At 34.1% G+C, this 16820-nt stretch overlaps 4 protein-coding genes and 1 pseudogene across 4 annotated transcripts; 3 read left to right on the forward strand and 2 right to left on the reverse strand.

The window, feature by feature from the left end:
* The first annotated feature begins 301 nt into the window (after positions 1-301).
* LOC145053193 (14-3-3 protein 9-like) lies at positions 302-1639 on the forward strand (annotated as a pseudogene).
* A 2928-nt stretch (positions 1640-4567) lies between these two features.
* LOC145080787 (ATP-dependent protease La (LON) domain protein) lies at positions 4568-6413 on the forward strand. The gene is made up of 7 exons (XM_079023196.1): positions 4568-4967; positions 5099-5167; positions 5275-5394; positions 5500-5574; positions 5669-5803; positions 5894-6035; positions 6147-6413. The coding sequence occupies exons 1-7, from the start codon at positions 4665-4667 to the stop codon at positions 6305-6307; spliced, it is 1005 nt and encodes a 334-aa protein (XP_078879322.1). The 5' UTR covers positions 4568-4664; the 3' UTR covers positions 6308-6413.
* A 283-nt stretch (positions 6414-6696) lies between these two features.
* LOC145080803 (alpha/beta-Hydrolases superfamily protein) lies at positions 6697-8169 on the forward strand. Its single transcript, XM_079023197.1, has 3 exons — positions 6697-6936; positions 7086-7381; positions 7474-8169. The coding sequence occupies exons 1-3, from the start codon at positions 6835-6837 to the stop codon at positions 8000-8002; spliced, it is 927 nt and encodes a 308-aa protein (XP_078879323.1). The 5' UTR covers positions 6697-6834; the 3' UTR covers positions 8003-8169.
* Positions 8170-10994: 2825 nt separating this feature from the next.
* LOC145080819 (receptor-like protein 46) lies at positions 10995-13698 on the reverse strand. The gene has a single exon (XM_079023198.1). The coding sequence runs from the start codon at positions 13584-13586 to the stop codon at positions 11178-11180; it is 2409 nt and encodes an 802-aa protein (XP_078879324.1). The 5' UTR covers positions 13587-13698; the 3' UTR covers positions 10995-11177.
* A 625-nt stretch (positions 13699-14323) lies between these two features.
* Positions 14324-15858, reverse strand: LOC145080835 (MICOS complex subunit MIC10-like). Its single transcript, XM_079023200.1, has 3 exons — positions 15602-15858; positions 14673-14794; positions 14324-14545 (listed from the first exon to the last, which is right to left on the reverse strand). Exons 1-3 carry the CDS (start codon positions 15729-15731, stop codon positions 14540-14542), a joined length of 258 nt encoding a protein of 85 aa, XP_078879326.1. The 5' UTR covers positions 15732-15858; the 3' UTR covers positions 14324-14539.
* Between the last annotated feature and the right edge of the window lie 962 nt (positions 15859-16820).

Genomic DNA, 16820 nt, shown 5'->3' on the forward strand with positions numbered 1-16820 from the left:
ATGAAGAATGTCATCTCCTGTCATCGACTTGCCGTCTCCACATATGCACAAAACCATCGTCGGACCACCACAGGTATCCTATTTCACTATCATTTATTTTTCCTCTTCATCGTACCCTTTCTTCTCCGACGAAGACTGTATCACAGACAAGGCCATCATGATGTCTCTTTCTTATTCTTTGATAATTTGTTGTCTTGTTTAAAAAAAGCGATATGATCTTTCCTCTCTATCTCTCTCTCAAACAACAAAGTAATCCTTGAATCCTTATATCATATTCATCAAATCTCATAGATCGATCTCCATGGCTACTTGAAAACCCGAGATCTCTTTCTACAGTGTTAAGCTAACTGAGCAAGGCGAATGATATGATGGTCAGTCAAAATTCTTTTTCTTTGATCTTTCTATTTTATTTATACTTCACTACTCATCATAATTGGAGAAAGGATTATCCGATTTATGTTCACATTCATGTGATTTTATTATTTTTTTTGGTTTTATAATTGTTTCATATCACACTTGTTGCTGAAATGGAATTTACTGAGAGAAAGAGATACAAATGACTCAAAATTGATCTTATTCTCTCTACTTGCTAGTCCTTAGTATAGTTTAGTTTATTAGTACATACAAATTGCAACATGTAATTATAGTTGCAAACTGGATACTTGCTTTGGGATCTAAATTGAATAATCCAAATTATGCTTTGGGTTTTATAACTTGATTATCCATTGCACATATCAACTTCTACGTGTTAGCGTATGCTGCTTTTTAAAAATTCCATGGAGCTAGAAATGCTAGACCATTTTTGTGGTGTTAGTTTGATTATGAACTTGATATCTTCATAGTAAGGTCCTAATCTAACTAGTTATGCTTCATTTTATGTAGATAGTCATTTGTTTGACAGATTTGTTCCATTTCAAGCTTTTAATCTGAATATTTTTTTTGACATTCCTTAGATTCACTAATATTCTTTTTTCTAGTTTAGTGTTGTTGTTGATTCTAACTATCCCTTTTACGATTTAATGTTGATAGAGATGGTAGAATAAATGATAAAAGTTGCAAAGTTAGGTGTGGAAACTGATTATGGAATAAAGGAATCTACACAGTTAGGTATAAAAATGTAATCCGTGCTAGGAGAGCTTCATGGAGGATTTTGTCATCAGTAGAGTAGAAAGAGGAATCAAGAGGTAATGATCAAAATGCAAAAGATATCAGGAGAGGAGTATCGACATAAGTGGAATCATAACTCAATAACTCAATATCATTTGAATGATATCAAGAAGGTCATGATGAGAATCTCATTTATTCATATGGTGGTTTTGGTGATGAGATGTATTTTATTACAAGATGTAAGTTCAAAACATACATAATTTATTATTTTGTACAACCCATTTCAAAATTTTGCATCATTATAGTGGGACTCTATTCTTTTTGTAGGAAAAGGGATTATTATGGATATTTAGTAGAATTCAAGTTTGGAAATGACAAGAAAGATGTTGCAGATATTTCATTGAAATTATATGAGGTAGCTACCACTACAACAAAAGGTGAATTGCCACCTTCATTTCCTATTCGATTGGGACATACTTTAAATTTATCGGTCTTTTGTTATAAAGTTATGGTTCAACTATTTGAACCATAGTTGGGTTTTGACCAAACAAGTAATAAATAGTTTTTCCATCATCTATACGGCTAGGATTGACTAAAATACATTTTTTCTATATAACATCAATGTATATTTACTTATTTTTCTTTTTACAATATTAAAAAATAAGCATAACTTTTTTACCGTGAATTAACTTTGATTATTAAAGAATGAATTGTTGTTATTAAAGAATGAATTTTGATTCTTAAAGAATTACAGAGAGGCTGGAGGTGGTGGTTTGTGATGTTAAAGTCTGAATGGTGTGTTTTAATGTAGGTATATGTTATGAGAGGATCACGATGCAGGTGGTAATCAATATCGATCAAAAATAGTGGAAACACAAAAAGTTTTAGACATTATATTATTCAAATATTCTTCAAGAATGATCAAATTTTTCAAGAATTACAGTCGTTTAAGGTGGTGGTCTGTGACGATGATTAAAGTGAAAAGACAAAAAAAAAAATTAGACATTGTATTCTTCAGGAGTATAAAAAGAATAGTGTTATAGAGTTAGAAAACTATATATTCTTCAAGAATTACTTTATTTGTATAAAATATTTGTGGTGTTATAGCCAGAACATTTTAGTTCTTTAAGAATTTTTCAGTTGTATACAAAATAAAACATGTTAAACCATTTATTAATCATAAATTCTAAAGAAGTATATGATTCGTTGTTATGTTATACCGATTATTTATCCTAAATTCTAAAAGAATATATTTGATTGGTTGTTAAGTTTAACAAATTATTTATCATAAATTCTAAAAGAATATTTGATTTGTTGGTATGTTCAACTTACTCTCTCTTACTTCTTAAACTCGGGTAAAAGTATTCTTCAAGAATTTATTATTGATATTCCTTTAAAAAAATGTCGAATTATTTTTCATGAGAAATCTAAGATTCCCATTGTCATATTATATTTTAATTTGTATTAACTTTTTATTTAATTTCTCTTTATTTTTTTGATTAATTTCAGTTAGTTGCCTAAAATGTAGTTACTATTTAATTCTCTCTCAAAACAAAATATCAAATTTACCCCTATAATTAATGAGTTGCAATAATCCAGTAAATGACATCCCATGTTAATACAATGTTCCCGAAAATCAGAGTCACTCTTTCATATTTTGTATATTATTTGGCCTAACCTAAAATAAAATATTGTTATGCCACTGACCCTAACAATGTTCAAATCGGTTTCGAAGTCTAAATTAACTAATAATTGAACTAATAATTATGTTTAGACTTGACAATTCGTGTATTCGTGTCGTTTCTTTTATGTGTCAGACACGAATTTGACACGACACGGATACACACACAAAGAAATAAGTTTTATCTCATTTTTCAAGATGTATTCATATTGTGTATTTGTGTCATGTCGTGTTATACACGAATTCGTGTGTTCATGTCTAGAACTGTCAGGTCGTATGTTTGATATAAATGTTTTAGTATTTCATTTTTGAAAAGACACTTATACATGTTTACAAACATTTTTTATATTTTGATGATATTTTTATGATTATCCAAATAAAATATATTATTTTTGTTTGAAGTTATTGTATTCTTAATTCTTAGAGTAAATTACACGATTCGTTCCCCTCCGCTAAGTGTCAAAATGCACGTTTAGTCCCTAATTTCAAAAATTAACTCGGACCGTCCCTGTAATGTCTTTTTCTCACTTGGACCATCCCTGGCGAACATAAAATGACTATTTTACCATTTTCATTTCATTTTTATTTTATTTATAATTTTCTTTTCAATTTATTAAAAAAAACAAAAAGAATCTGTCCACCATCTATTCCTCATCCCTCTCAAAGCCACCCACTCCTTTGAAGTTTTAGGAACCATATTCACACTTGTCAGCTGGCTAGCCACCACCATCTTCGACTACCTACTTGTCGGTCGGCTACCCACCGAAAATATGTAAATCCAAAAACCCAACAACCCCAACAAAACCATACACCTCTCATAATCTCTTTCTCTCTAATTCACCAGATACGTTTTCCTGGCACCACTATCACCAACCAACAAACATGGGAGAAGATGAAGTGTTATAACAACCACCTACCTCCGACCAACACCAACCTTCGACCACCTGCAGGTACTACCAACCACCTATTTCTCAGCTCCAACAACCACCACTTGTTACCATCTAAATTTCCCCCTTTCACCTTTGGCAAGCACCACCATGTAGATCTACAAATGGAAAATAGAGAGTTTTATTTGGAGTGTAGATCTGCAAACCCCAAATGATGTGGCAACGATTGTCAAACAGAGAAGATCACCGACCTACAAATCAAAGAAGATATTCGAGTAAATCTGAGAAGATAATCCGATTAATGCTGATGTAAATCTGAGAAGTTTGAGTCGTTTTCGGAGACGACCAACGTTGTGCAGGTGGAGACGACAACGAAGTTGTGACGACGATGATGTGGGGGTGGTACGCATGTGAGTGAAGCGATGATCTTCTATTTTCTCTCCTGGTAGCTTCGACGATGACTGTGGTGGAGACGAGGGTGGTGGCTCCGGCCCCCCGTATCTCTCCAGCTCCGGCGACCTAAGTGAAGAAAAAGAACCGATGAATGATTGGAGTTTTTGGGTGGGGCTAGGTTAAGGATAAGTGTTTGCGGTGGTGGGTCTTTTTTTTAAGAAAAGAAAATTATTAATAACAAATAAATAAATAAAATATATCAAAAAAAATGAAAATGGTAAATTAGTTAGTTTATGTTCGTCAGGGATGATCCTAGTGAGAGAAAAACGTTGTAAGGATGGTCCAAATTAATTTTTGAAATTAAAGATTATAAGTGTAGTTTGACACCGACAAAAGATTAATCTTATAATTTACTCTAATTCTTATTTACGTTAATAATGTGACATAATCAGAATCATCCTGAAAACCAAACGCCTCCTAAACAAAATGAAATTCGTGACACGGGTACGTGGGGTAACAGGTTTCCACATAATCATGGCCGAAGAATCCCTATCCCCCTTCCCGAATCACGAAATTTGTTGTTGCAGTCGTCAAAAATGAGTTGCAGAACCACTCTCAATGCCTTCACCACAAATTCAACTTCCACTTCCATTGCTGCCGTTTCTCGTTCCTCCGTTCTTTTGTCCAACATCACTCTCAATTCCTTCCCCACAGTAGGAACAAGAAGAGGAGGAGGAGCAGCCTCAATTACAACCTCTCATCTGCTTTATTATTATTCCCTCCGGCGTCTAGATTCCAAAACCCAACTACTCAGACGCCCCAATAAGAAATTACGACGCAATATCGTAGCCTACGCGACCTTCTTGGAGCTTCCGCTTCTCCCTTTTCCTTCTGATCAGGTATCTCGTTTCTTATGTTACTTCGCTATGATTGTTCATATCGTAAACCCCACACTCAAGGTCTCAAATTCATTTCAAGTTTGAAGCTTATACTTAATTTGAAATGCGGACATTTTTCTTATGTATTTCAGGTGCTAGTTCCATCTGAGGCAAAGACACTTCACCTATTTGAAGCAAGATACCTAAAGTTGTTGGATGAGGTATTGAATTCGCTTCTTTTTATAGTTCTATCCTGCAAAAGTGTTATCCCTCTTTAGTTCTTTACTTCAAATTGTTGATGTGATATGCTTTTACTCTTTGATTTCAGTGTTTGTTCAAAAAGAAGAAACTTTTTGTGCATTTCGTGTTGGATCCCATTGTGGTGAGTTCCTCATCCAAAGAAGCATCATTTGCTGCTAGATACGGTTGTTTGGTTTCTATAGAGAAGGTAAGCTTCCATTAATCATCACATTTCCTTTAATTCCTTTACATTTTTTACTATTTTTTTTTTCGGTCAAACTCATTGTCCTCTCAGTGTTATGACTTGTGACAGGTTGAACAATTAGATGTCGGGGCCTTGGTCTCCATTAGAGGAATTGGTCGAGTCACACTTGTGAAATTTGCAAAGGTAATGTTGAAATATTGTGTCGATTCTTCATAAGAATCTTTTAATTGTTTAAAAATTACTTCAATCAAAGGGGTAACTTTTAGTGATTCTGCAGGCGGATCCTTATTTAGAAGGCATTGTATTACCATTACAAGACAATGTTCCACAGAATGAAAGTCAAATAAGTTCTAAAGTTCTAGAACTGAAAGAAGCTCTTCACAGTTTGAATAGTTTGGAAATAAAGTTAAAGGTTCTGTATTAAGTCGCAAGTCAAAAACAACTGTCATACATTGAGATTATTACAAAAATGACTAATTTTTCTGCTTATGCTAATGATTAGGCTACAAAAGATGAACCATTGCAAACACAAACAGCAAACTCCTTAGAATGGGCTCTTAAAGAACCTTCTATAGATTGTGAAGAAGCTTTCATTCCATCTTTTGCTGAGCGTGTGTCCTTTGCTGCACTTCAAAATGTTTCGGGTATAAAGTCAATTCATGATTTGGATTAATTGAAAGATGCTATAACTGGGTGTACGTGTATCTTTCAAAGCACAGTGACTGAATATGAAAATTGTTAATGAATTATGACAGGATCTACACAATCAGAAATGTTGAAGTTGCAAGAAGAAAAGCTGAAAGCAATGGATGTTAAAGAAACACTACAAAGACTTGAAAATTGTACGGGTTTTGTCAAGAACAGAGTCTCCATGACTGCAGCCAAGCTTGCTATACAGTCCTTGAACATGCAATAAACACAAAACTAGAGGGACTAAACTTGTGCATTTTCTAATTTGTTATACAGAATTTGTAAATTGCTCATCATGATGCAACTAATAAAAATGCTTGTTTGCATTTTCATATTGACCTTGTAGAAATAGTAGAATTATGTGTTTCATTAATATGCACAATATAAATTTGAGAAAACCATTTAAAACCCATCACATTTTTTCATTTTGTTTTTGCAAACAAGTCGCTAAACTCTTTCTTGAAACCAAAAAGACTAAACTTATTTAAAAAGTTACAAACACGTCCGCAATTAGTGTTTGTTTGCACACGTGGTATAAAATTGTTTACAAATAATGATCATTTGCGATTTTTCACTAGTTGTTTGAATACATGATTATTTGTTATTTTGTTATATAAAAATAAGATATGTTCATGAGGTCTGAGGCCTAGAATTTTCTGAACAGATATTTGTTTTGTATTATTCCCATTTTCTCTCCAGATATCTTCCATCATCTTCCACATTACAGAATCCACATTGAGACCAGAGCAAGAAATGGGGTTAACCTCCGCCATTATCATTGCTTCATCAGCAACAACCTCCAGGTATCTTCTCAATGCTCCGAATCCAAGCTTCTCGCCGCGCCTTTCCTTCTCTGTAAGTCTCCGATTTCTCATTCTTAATCTTCTTATTTGCTTCTGTAAAAGTGGACGGTGGTTTTGGATTGGGAAGAGCATAATTATAAAAATCGCAGATATTTCAATTTTAATTTGAATGTTGACCGTAAAGCTTCAGTTATTGTCCAGAAAATCTGCAATCTAAGCTTAAATCGTTGCCGGAGATCCTTGTCTAGGAAAAAATCATATCGCCGGGTGTGTTGCAGTCAGGTGCAGATCGAAGAAGGCACCGATGAGGAGGCATGTGAGCTGGTGAATGGAGCTGAGGTTTCCATAGGTGAAGGATCCGATACTGTTCCTGCTTATCTTCTCTCCGCTGTGAAGAACAACAATGGAACTGGTATTTTACTATTGTCTGACGTCTTTGGGTTTGAAGATTCATGTACCAGAGATTTCGCCTATCGAATCGCCTGCAATGGTTACAAGTATGTTTTACTAATTCTACCTTGGAAATAATATTCCAAATCCATTGTTGTACTTGTATGGAAAGCTTTGATGCTTATAAGTTATAACGCAGCGTTCTACTACCCGACCTATTCAACGGAGATCCATGGGGAAAAGAACGCCCAAAATCCTCATATGAAGAATGGCGAGCAACTCATAACCAAATCGCTACAAAAAACATCACAACTTCGATCAAATGGATGGTAGAAGAATTCGTAGCTGCAGGAATCTCAAAGAAGCTTGGGATCGTTGGGTTTTGTTTTGGTGGCGGAAAGGTAATTGAGGTTCTGGCTGAAGATGAAGAGGGTTGTTTTGGCCTCGGAGTCTCGTTCTATGGCACAAGAATCGACCCTTCTGTTGCTGCTAAAGTGAAGGTGCCGGTTTTGTATATAACAGGGGATGAGGATCCGCTGTGTCCGGTGAAGGTGGTGGAAGAGATCGAGAGGGAGAATGTGGGGGGATCAAAGGTCGTGGTTTTCAAAGGAAGAGGCCATGGATTTGTTCATCGACCAGCGTCTGTTGAAGATGATACAGATGCAGAAGAAGCTTTTACGATGATGAGAAATTGGTTGCATAATGGGTTGGTTGTAGAGAAAAACTAATATATCTTTTGTACGTAATATAGGTTTTCTCTTCCCAATCTCTTTCTTAGTTTTTAACAATTTCTTGAATGAATGGAAGTGTTGTATGGTTTGTAGAGTTATGTACATTGATATTTGCTTATGTTAGTTACCGTTTCAGGCAAATGAAATAAGTTTTCAATTTTTTATTTTCAGTTTTCATTAGAAAATTAAGAAAAAATGTTTAGTTAAAATTTATTTATTTTTCATTTTTGGTTTTAAAAAATTAAAAAATGTGTTTAGAATTATATATATTTTTTTATAGGTTTTAAATTTAAGAAAACGATAGTGATCGAAAGGTGGAGGTGGAAAGATGAGCTGGTGGTGGTGGCGGTGGATTGTCACCAAGACAAACGGTTATCCATTTCTAGCGGGGTTAAGAATGAATGTGAATACAATTTACAATCAAATGTATGATTAGACAGAACTAGGATTGATCGAGAAATTTATGAAATTGAAAATGTGAGAATGAATGTTAACAATTCATTTTGGAATGCTATATTTATGGATTTTTTTTAATATATTAAAATTTTAATATTTAATTCTTTATAAAGTAACATTAATATCAATACAATATATTTTTTATGCAATTAAAAATTGTTTTAATTCTTTTATAATTTTTTATTTTATATATATATATATATATATATATATATATATATATATATATATATATATATATATATATATATATATATATATATATCACATACGATTAAATATTATTCGTTCCTGCATGCTCGATTCCATAATTGTTTTGTTTGAACCCCCACCCCCTATTGGACATATGGTATTTTAATACATATTTGAAAACAAAGCATGCATTCATGTGTGTATGAGAGAACATCGTAACATGGTGTGTTAGCATGTATAATTAATTTTTGTACGCCATAAAATGTTTTAACCTTGTTCATTTAGTATAAATTATTTTATAGACGAGTATGTTAGAAACATGGGGAAAATATGGTAGTTTAATAATCAATATGGTTTTTCTGGATATCATGATGATCAATGATCGTGTAGGTTTATTGTGTGTAATTGATATTTCGAGCATATGCTTAGGTCTCATGGCGTCCAATTTGAGATAATCATCGATGTCACTTTCAAGTTTAGATATGAAAAATAGAAAGGAATATACTAGAAGATTGTAAGGAATGTTTGAAGATTTTAAGTTGGTTCTCAAAATGGCAAATTATAAATATAAATACTCATATTTTCTAAAAATGGTTGATTGTCAATGCGACTTTCAAGTTCAGGCATGAAAAGAGAAAGCGATGTACAGATGTACAAGAAGAATGTAAGGAATGCTCAATATCTTAAAAGGGTTCCCAAAATGGCGAATTTTGAGTATTCATCAATGGGGTGACCAATTGCAGCAAGTTGGTCACAGATTGATTTGAATTTGGAACCAAATTCGGTAACAGTGGAGGAACCCCTTTTAAGTTGTCGAAGGGTATCCTTTAGGGTTTGCATATGTTGTTGATTTGTTTCACTAATGTGATTTAAGTGTAATGGGATTACTTTGTGTGACAAAAAGTGATCTTAATAAATATTAAACAAGTAAGGAAGGTGTGGAGTGCACACTTGTTTAAATTTACTTAAGATTAAAAGTAGACTGTCATTTAGGGGCGAAGCCCCTGAACGAACGGGGGTCCGGGGCAGCGCCCCTGGGAGCGGGGTCCAAGGGGCGGCAGCCCCTGGCGGGGTCCAAGGGGTAGAGCCCCTGGCTGGGATCGAAAATGCATCAGAAATCCAAATTTAGAATATTTGACCAGTTTTTTGGCTTGGTATTAATCATTATAGAAAACCCAGATTTATGACAGTTTTTTACTGTTGGCAAACTATTTTATGACAGTTTTCAGACAAAGGAGATATTTAACCAATTTTGGTCAGTTTTTTCTAATACCCATGAAATTCATATATCTCATTCTCTGTTCTTTTCTCTTCTGAGTCTTATCCAATCAAAGATTAGGGAGTACCACCCAATACTTTGATTTGATAGTGAAATCACAATTCTCAGAATTTCCAAGGCTATTATTATCCCATTTTTCTAACAGCATACACTCTAGGAAATCATGGCGATATGCTACTTCAAGAGATCGCCAAACATTAAAGGCAGTCTTGGAGCCGAGAGATTCAGCCATAGCAGCCTCGCTAAGAGGCTTGGATAACGAGGTAGGCACGTCGATCTGCTTCCAACCATGTTTCATAGTCAGGATTAGGAGAAGAAGTATCTGCAACGACTTTTGTCTTGGGTGAAGGAAGAATCGTGCCATCCATGTGGCCGGACAGCTTCTGATATGCAAGAAGGGGAAGCATTTTATTGCTCCAGAGTAAGTAGTTTGTAGGAGAAAGTTTGACAGTAATCATATGAAGAATGATGTTGAGAGGGAGAGAAGATGGCGACGAGGAAGAGGAGTCGTCGTTTGTCATTGCAGAGAGGAAAAGTCTTGACCTAATCTGATACCATATAAGACTTTATTAAATTAACCTCAAAGGATATAAACGAGTTTACAAGTATATATAATACAAGAATAACAAACAAAGGCCAATTTCTAGGAATACAACTTGAAGACAACTAGATAATTATATTATCTGGACTTATCTTATTTATCACTAATATTGAGTATAAATACTCATACTATCCTAAAGTGGACAAGATTGACGAATAACAGTTTAAAATAGTTAAGAACAGTTTTCTAGAAAATCCATTAGGCAGCTTGAGCTGCCTAGAAAAACTAATCATACAAGTACAAATCATATTTGTTTCTATAAGCAGCATGGGTTAACTTGATTGGCTGGCATCGTGAGATGCCCCTTACCGATCCCAAGAAGTACATATGTCTCATTATTCTTTTATTCTTATCATGTCTTCCTCTTGTCATTTGTCATATTTGAGATAAAAATTACTTATACAAGTATGCAATCTCTATCTAAATTGTATTATATAACAAATTAAATCTCCTTTGGCACTCATAATTTTTCCAATTACATTAAATGTACGGACACTAAAATCATCATTAGATTTTTACACGGGAATAGTAATTTCATAGCAAAAGAAATTGGCTTAACACACAAAGAAACAAGATCATATGTATCCAAGTTCAAACAACTGGTTTAATGGGATTGATTATCGAATTGATAAGGGAAGAATTTTTCACCAACATTTGAATAGCAAAAGAAAATTCAGAAAGTATCCCATGATCAAGATTGATGAGAAGAACCCAACCGGAAAACCAACCCACACTCCTTCCCATAAAATCCATGATTGTTTCTCCTTCTCCTCCACATTTCCTTTTGGTGGTGAGGGATCCTCGGGGCATTTGATCATAATCTGCATACCGCATAATCCACTATTGTTTGCAAAGAAATTCAACTCGTTCATTGTGTTCATTTGCCAACCTGTTGGAATCTTACCTGTTAACCTATTGTTGCTTACATCCAGAATCGCAAGTTGATCAAGCTTCACTAGTGATTGTGGAATCGAACCTGAGATTTTGTTGTGTGACAAATCCAAGCTCTCTATGTCCCTCAGATTCCCGAAAGACACCGGAATTTGCCCAACGAGGTTGTTGTGTGAAATGTTTAGCACTTTTATGCTTTTGAGATTTCCTAGCGATGTTGGGATCTCACCAGAGATTTTATTGTTAGACAAGTCCAAGAACCAATACATATCAAGATTGTGACTAGATAGGCCCTGAAGGGAGTTCTTCCAGTTCACTATCAAGTCCTGATACTCAATGTCCTCAAGGAAATTTTCCGAGAAGAATACATCATTGGGAGCATGTTTTGTATAGGGAGTTTCGATCGTTCTTTCAAGGTTTGCAATTCCTTGTGGAATACTTCCGGTCAGTTTGTTCCCAGAAAGATCAAGAATCCTGAGAGAAGTGAGGTTAGAGATTGTTCCAGGGATAATTCCTTCAAGGGAATTGTTTCTTAGGTTTAGGACTTGAAGCGTTGGAATTCGAGGAAAAACATCTTGGAAATATCCAGTAATATCATTATTGTAAAGATCGAGACATTCGAGGTTGACCAAGTTAGTCAAATTTGAAGGTAGGTCACCAGAAAACTTATTCCCACCCAGTGAAAGAGTTAAGATCTCTGTAGAAAAGGTCAACGGGATCTTACTAAAAAAGTCATTGTACGACAAGTCTACGTATAAAAGAGGGTTTTCTCTAAAGTTAGGGAAACTATCGCCAGAAAATCTGTTTCTGGACAAGTCGAGAACATGCAACCTGTTCATGTTCGACATGGACATTGGAATTTGTCCAGAAAATTTATTTCCTGACAACATAAGTGTCGTGATCGATCTGGCTTGGCCAATATTCTCCGGCAACTCCTCGGAAAAGTTATTCCGGGACAAGGCAAGAAATTCTAACTTCATGGATTCAAACAGTCCCGGCGGGATAGATCCGGTGAGCTTGTTATCTGAAAGAACTATGCCTGAAATATCCATCTCCACGAGCCAATCTGGGAATCTACCTTCTAAATCATTCACGCTCAAATCAAGAAAATGCAAATCTTTCTGTGATGAAATCCATTCAGGAATTTGGCCGGAAATTCCACATGAAGTCATGGAGATCTGTTTTAGACTACATCTTGGAATGATGTTTGCTTTGTTATCCCAAATCAAGTTGTTTCGAGCTCCACCAATGAACAAATACCTTAATGTTGTGATGTTGAATAACCACGTTGGTATAACTCCGGTTAACTTGTTGTGTTGGAGTCGAAGGGTTTCTAACTTGCTCAGGTTTTGCATTGATGATGGGATTGGACCCGTGAATTGGTTCTTGCTTAGGTCTAGTCTCGCCATGTTGGGTAGCATTCCCATGCCAGAAGGAATTTGCATGGAGAAAGAATTATCAGACAAATCCAGTGATTCTAGTTCCTTCATGTATACAACTGAAGATGGGATTCCGCCTGAGAACTGATTCTTTCCAAGGTATAATTCCCTTAACTTTGTTAAATTTCCAATCTCTTCTGGGATGTTTCCCGAAAGAAAATTTTCATTCAAGTACAAACGTTCAAGATTTCGAAGCTTACCAACTTCATGGCTCAAAACAACCCGGAGAATATTATTACTTAGATCAAGAATTCGAAGAGATTCAAGTTCGAAAAGCTGAGAAGGAATGGAACCCTGGAAGTTATTCAGCTTCATGTCAAGGTGAACTAATTCAGTGAGATTACCAAACCCATCTCCGGGAATCTCTCCGTTCAAGGAATTCCTCGAGATATCAAGTAGTTTCAGAGATTGGATATGGAAAAGCGGAATCAAGATGTCGGAGAACACCGGAATCGGATTGGCGAACTCGGGAACAACATTGGAGAGGTTGAGCTCAGTAATGGTTGTGGTTGTGTTGCATTTAACACGGTCCCATGTGCAACAATCGGAATCAGGATTCCATGAGTTAAGCTCTATGAACAATCTGGAATTAATGATGGTGGATTTGAAGTGGAGAAGCGCTTGTTTTTGATGAAGTGGACAGGAGAATGACGGGGTTGGAATAGAATTGAGTACGAAGAAGATTGATAACATTAACAATGGTGTAGTTAGGGTGGTGGCCATGGTGGCTTTTGATGGATTCTATATTTGATTCCTTTGTACAAATACTGATGGTGAATATAAAGGGATTGAAATGTGGAACATTCGTTTTTTTTAATCCAAAGTTTTGACTTAATTAAATAACGTGGACGATCTAAATTAAGCATAATCATAGCAATGGAAAAAAGATTAATTACGTCGGTGTATCATTTCCATATCAATAAGTTTGAAATTTCTCATTTAACGCTGATTTGCATCAATAAATAAACAACCGTCACCATTAAATTATTTGTAAAAAAACTCTTTATGCTTTCTTTACTCTTTGAAATAAACAACCGTTCTCCTTTTGCTCTCTGTTACAAGTGTCGGCATGCCGGGGAATATTGAAATGGTCATTTAAGTATAAACAAAATTAAAATAAAATATTTGACTATGTTTTTTTTTTCTTCTGAAAACATGAATTATAAAACATAAATCAATGTAGAACATATTTGGCAAACAAGTTTACTTTGACATTCATGCACAAGGCCATCGAGACAATAAGCAACAAGAATTTTTTTACATGTATCAAGGAAAAGGAACCATTGGTTATTTCTCCTTATTTTTAATAATTGAGATTGCTGATATAAACTTTTACTTATCATATAAACTATACCATCTTAAATATATAAATACCATGAGTAGAATTTTAGCAAAAGCCAAGCAAAAAAGAAGACCAAAACATTAAGAAGAAGGTAAATTGGAGTGCCCAAAACCAAAAAAAAAAAAAAATAGTTTTGATTGTACATCAAATGTATGTATGTGAAATCAGTAAATGTAATGTAAAAAGTGGACATTGCCAGTTTGCCAAAATTATTACTCTTCTTCTAAATTCATTCATACAAGATAAAATTCAAAATCCATTTCACTTGATCATTGGAAAACATCAACAATCTTCACAATTACACCTTCAACCCCTCATCATCTGGTTATTTTTTTCAGTCCTGAAAATTCGTATTCAGAAATTCAAAAAGATTTCATGCAAATGCTGATTGCTGTATCCATCCATGCAATACTTTCAGTTTCAGATGAATAGAAATTAAAAATAATAAAGTGAGAAAACAAAGCTACCTTAGCAACAGTGGGAGAAGTGGAAGTTGAGGCATCAAATTTGTGAGAGCAATCAGAGTATGCAGATCCAATTCCCACTCCAGCACCAAGAGCAATTGATGCCCACCTTGTAACAGGGGAACCTACCAATATAATTTAACAAAACATTTCATCTATTAAATACTAATATTTTAAATTACCTTGAGCTGCCATAACCAAAGTGTTGTATAAATTATAGTAGTAACTTCATTTCATGTGGCATAAAAATTATAATTACATCAAAGTTTCAATTAACAATAAGAGCATTAGCACAAATGTAGAACTTGAAGGTTTGACAGCCACAAAACAAAGTCCCAAAGATTGGGTATATTAGATGTGTATGCATTACCTATTGAGGATATGAAATGAATACTACTCTCTTCTCAACAGCTAGTTAATAACAAATATGTCAAAAAGAACTTAGTTAAACATATAGGGAAACTCTCATGAAAGTCTTTCTCCTTTCTATAGCATTTTGTAAACATTGTAACAGGACTTCTTATTAAGCATGAATATTATAACTTCAACTTCCATAAGAAATGCCCATTTTCGATAATAATTTCAAAGAAAACATCTCAGTAATCTTGATACGCCAATGTCAAATATATAACCTAAACGATAAATTGAAATCTAGCATTAACAATTCAGAAGGTTGGATTTGCTGATTTAGCTTCAGTTTTATTCAACTGGTTAAGGAGATATCAAACGGAGACGCATGTATGGCAAGTTCGATTTAGAAACTCCTCCTCAAACAATAACTACCTATAATACCCGTAACAAACGGAAAGCTGATTACAGTGCCCTAGCGACATATAGTTTATTATATTCTATCAAAGCATATCGATCGTCATTTGGAATCAGCGATAACGAAAATTATGAATCAAGGGATTGACAATGCAATAGGAACTCACGGAATAACAGAAGACCGGCGAAAGCACCGATACCGGCGGAGTATACGAAACGACGAACACCCAAATCTAGACAGGCATCCCACTTCGCATTCAGATCGTATTGAGACGGAATCTCTTTATTTTCAGCCATTTTATAAATTTTAGAGCGTTTTCCCCTTCTTTGATCTTCAATTTTCTACGAATCGAAGGAAATGTAACCTGATTTGCTTGAGGTCTCCACGACCGCCGAGGGTTTTTCGCGAGGAAGATATGAGCCGATGACAATATACCGGTTTTCTCATATTCTTGAAACGATGGCAAAATTGTAAATTACATGGCCAACCCAATTGCCAGGTCCATTGGGCTGTGAAAAGCCTTACTCAGCTTTTACAACACTCCAACTAATTTCGGATCCAAATCCCTTAAACTATTTGGGATTTTGGGTTCTTACTTGAGCTTTTAAAATCATTATATACTAATATTTTTTTTTTTTCATTAAATTTATTTGAAACCCCCATTCATTTTTCCTTTCACCACATTCATTTAAAACTCCCATTCATTTTTTCCTTTCACCACATTCATTTGAAACTCCCATTCATTTTTCCTTTCACCACATTCATTTGAAACTCCCATTCATTTTTCCTTTCACCACATTCATTTGAAACTCCCATTTATTTTTCCTTTCACCACATTCATTTGAAACTCCCACGACTTTTCAATTTTCTTTCTAATAATAATTGTAAGTTGGTTAATAAGGTTAAATAAATATAAAACCTAAAGTGTAATTATATATAAACTAAATTTCAATATTAAAAGAATATATTTTCTTCTATTTATAAAGTTATGTTTTTAACTTTTAACATATTATACTTAAGTTATTAGGTCTAATATGTTGTTATATAAAAATCATTATCATTTTAAAGCTACACCTTTTGAACAATTTGTATAAAATACTTAAATTGTTAATTTAAATATAACCTTACAGGATCAACTTAAATATATATTTTTGTTCAACTTGAACAACCGAAAGAATATTTTGTAAATAGTTAAAAATGATAAATTGTAGTGACTTTCTAATAATGATTATAAGTTGGTTAATATGGTTAAATAAGTATCAAACCTAAAGTGTAATAATAAATAAATTAAATTTCAATATTAAAATAATATTTTTACTTCTACTTATAAACTTATGTCTTTAACTTTTAACATATTATACTTAATTTATTTGATTTAATATGTT

This window comes from Lactuca serriola, chromosome 1, assembly GCF_051521515.1.
Source record: "Lactuca serriola cultivar US96UC23 chromosome 1, Lser_US96UC23_V15, whole genome shotgun sequence".
Taxonomy (NCBI): Eukaryota; Viridiplantae; Streptophyta; class Magnoliopsida; order Asterales; family Asteraceae; genus Lactuca; species Lactuca serriola.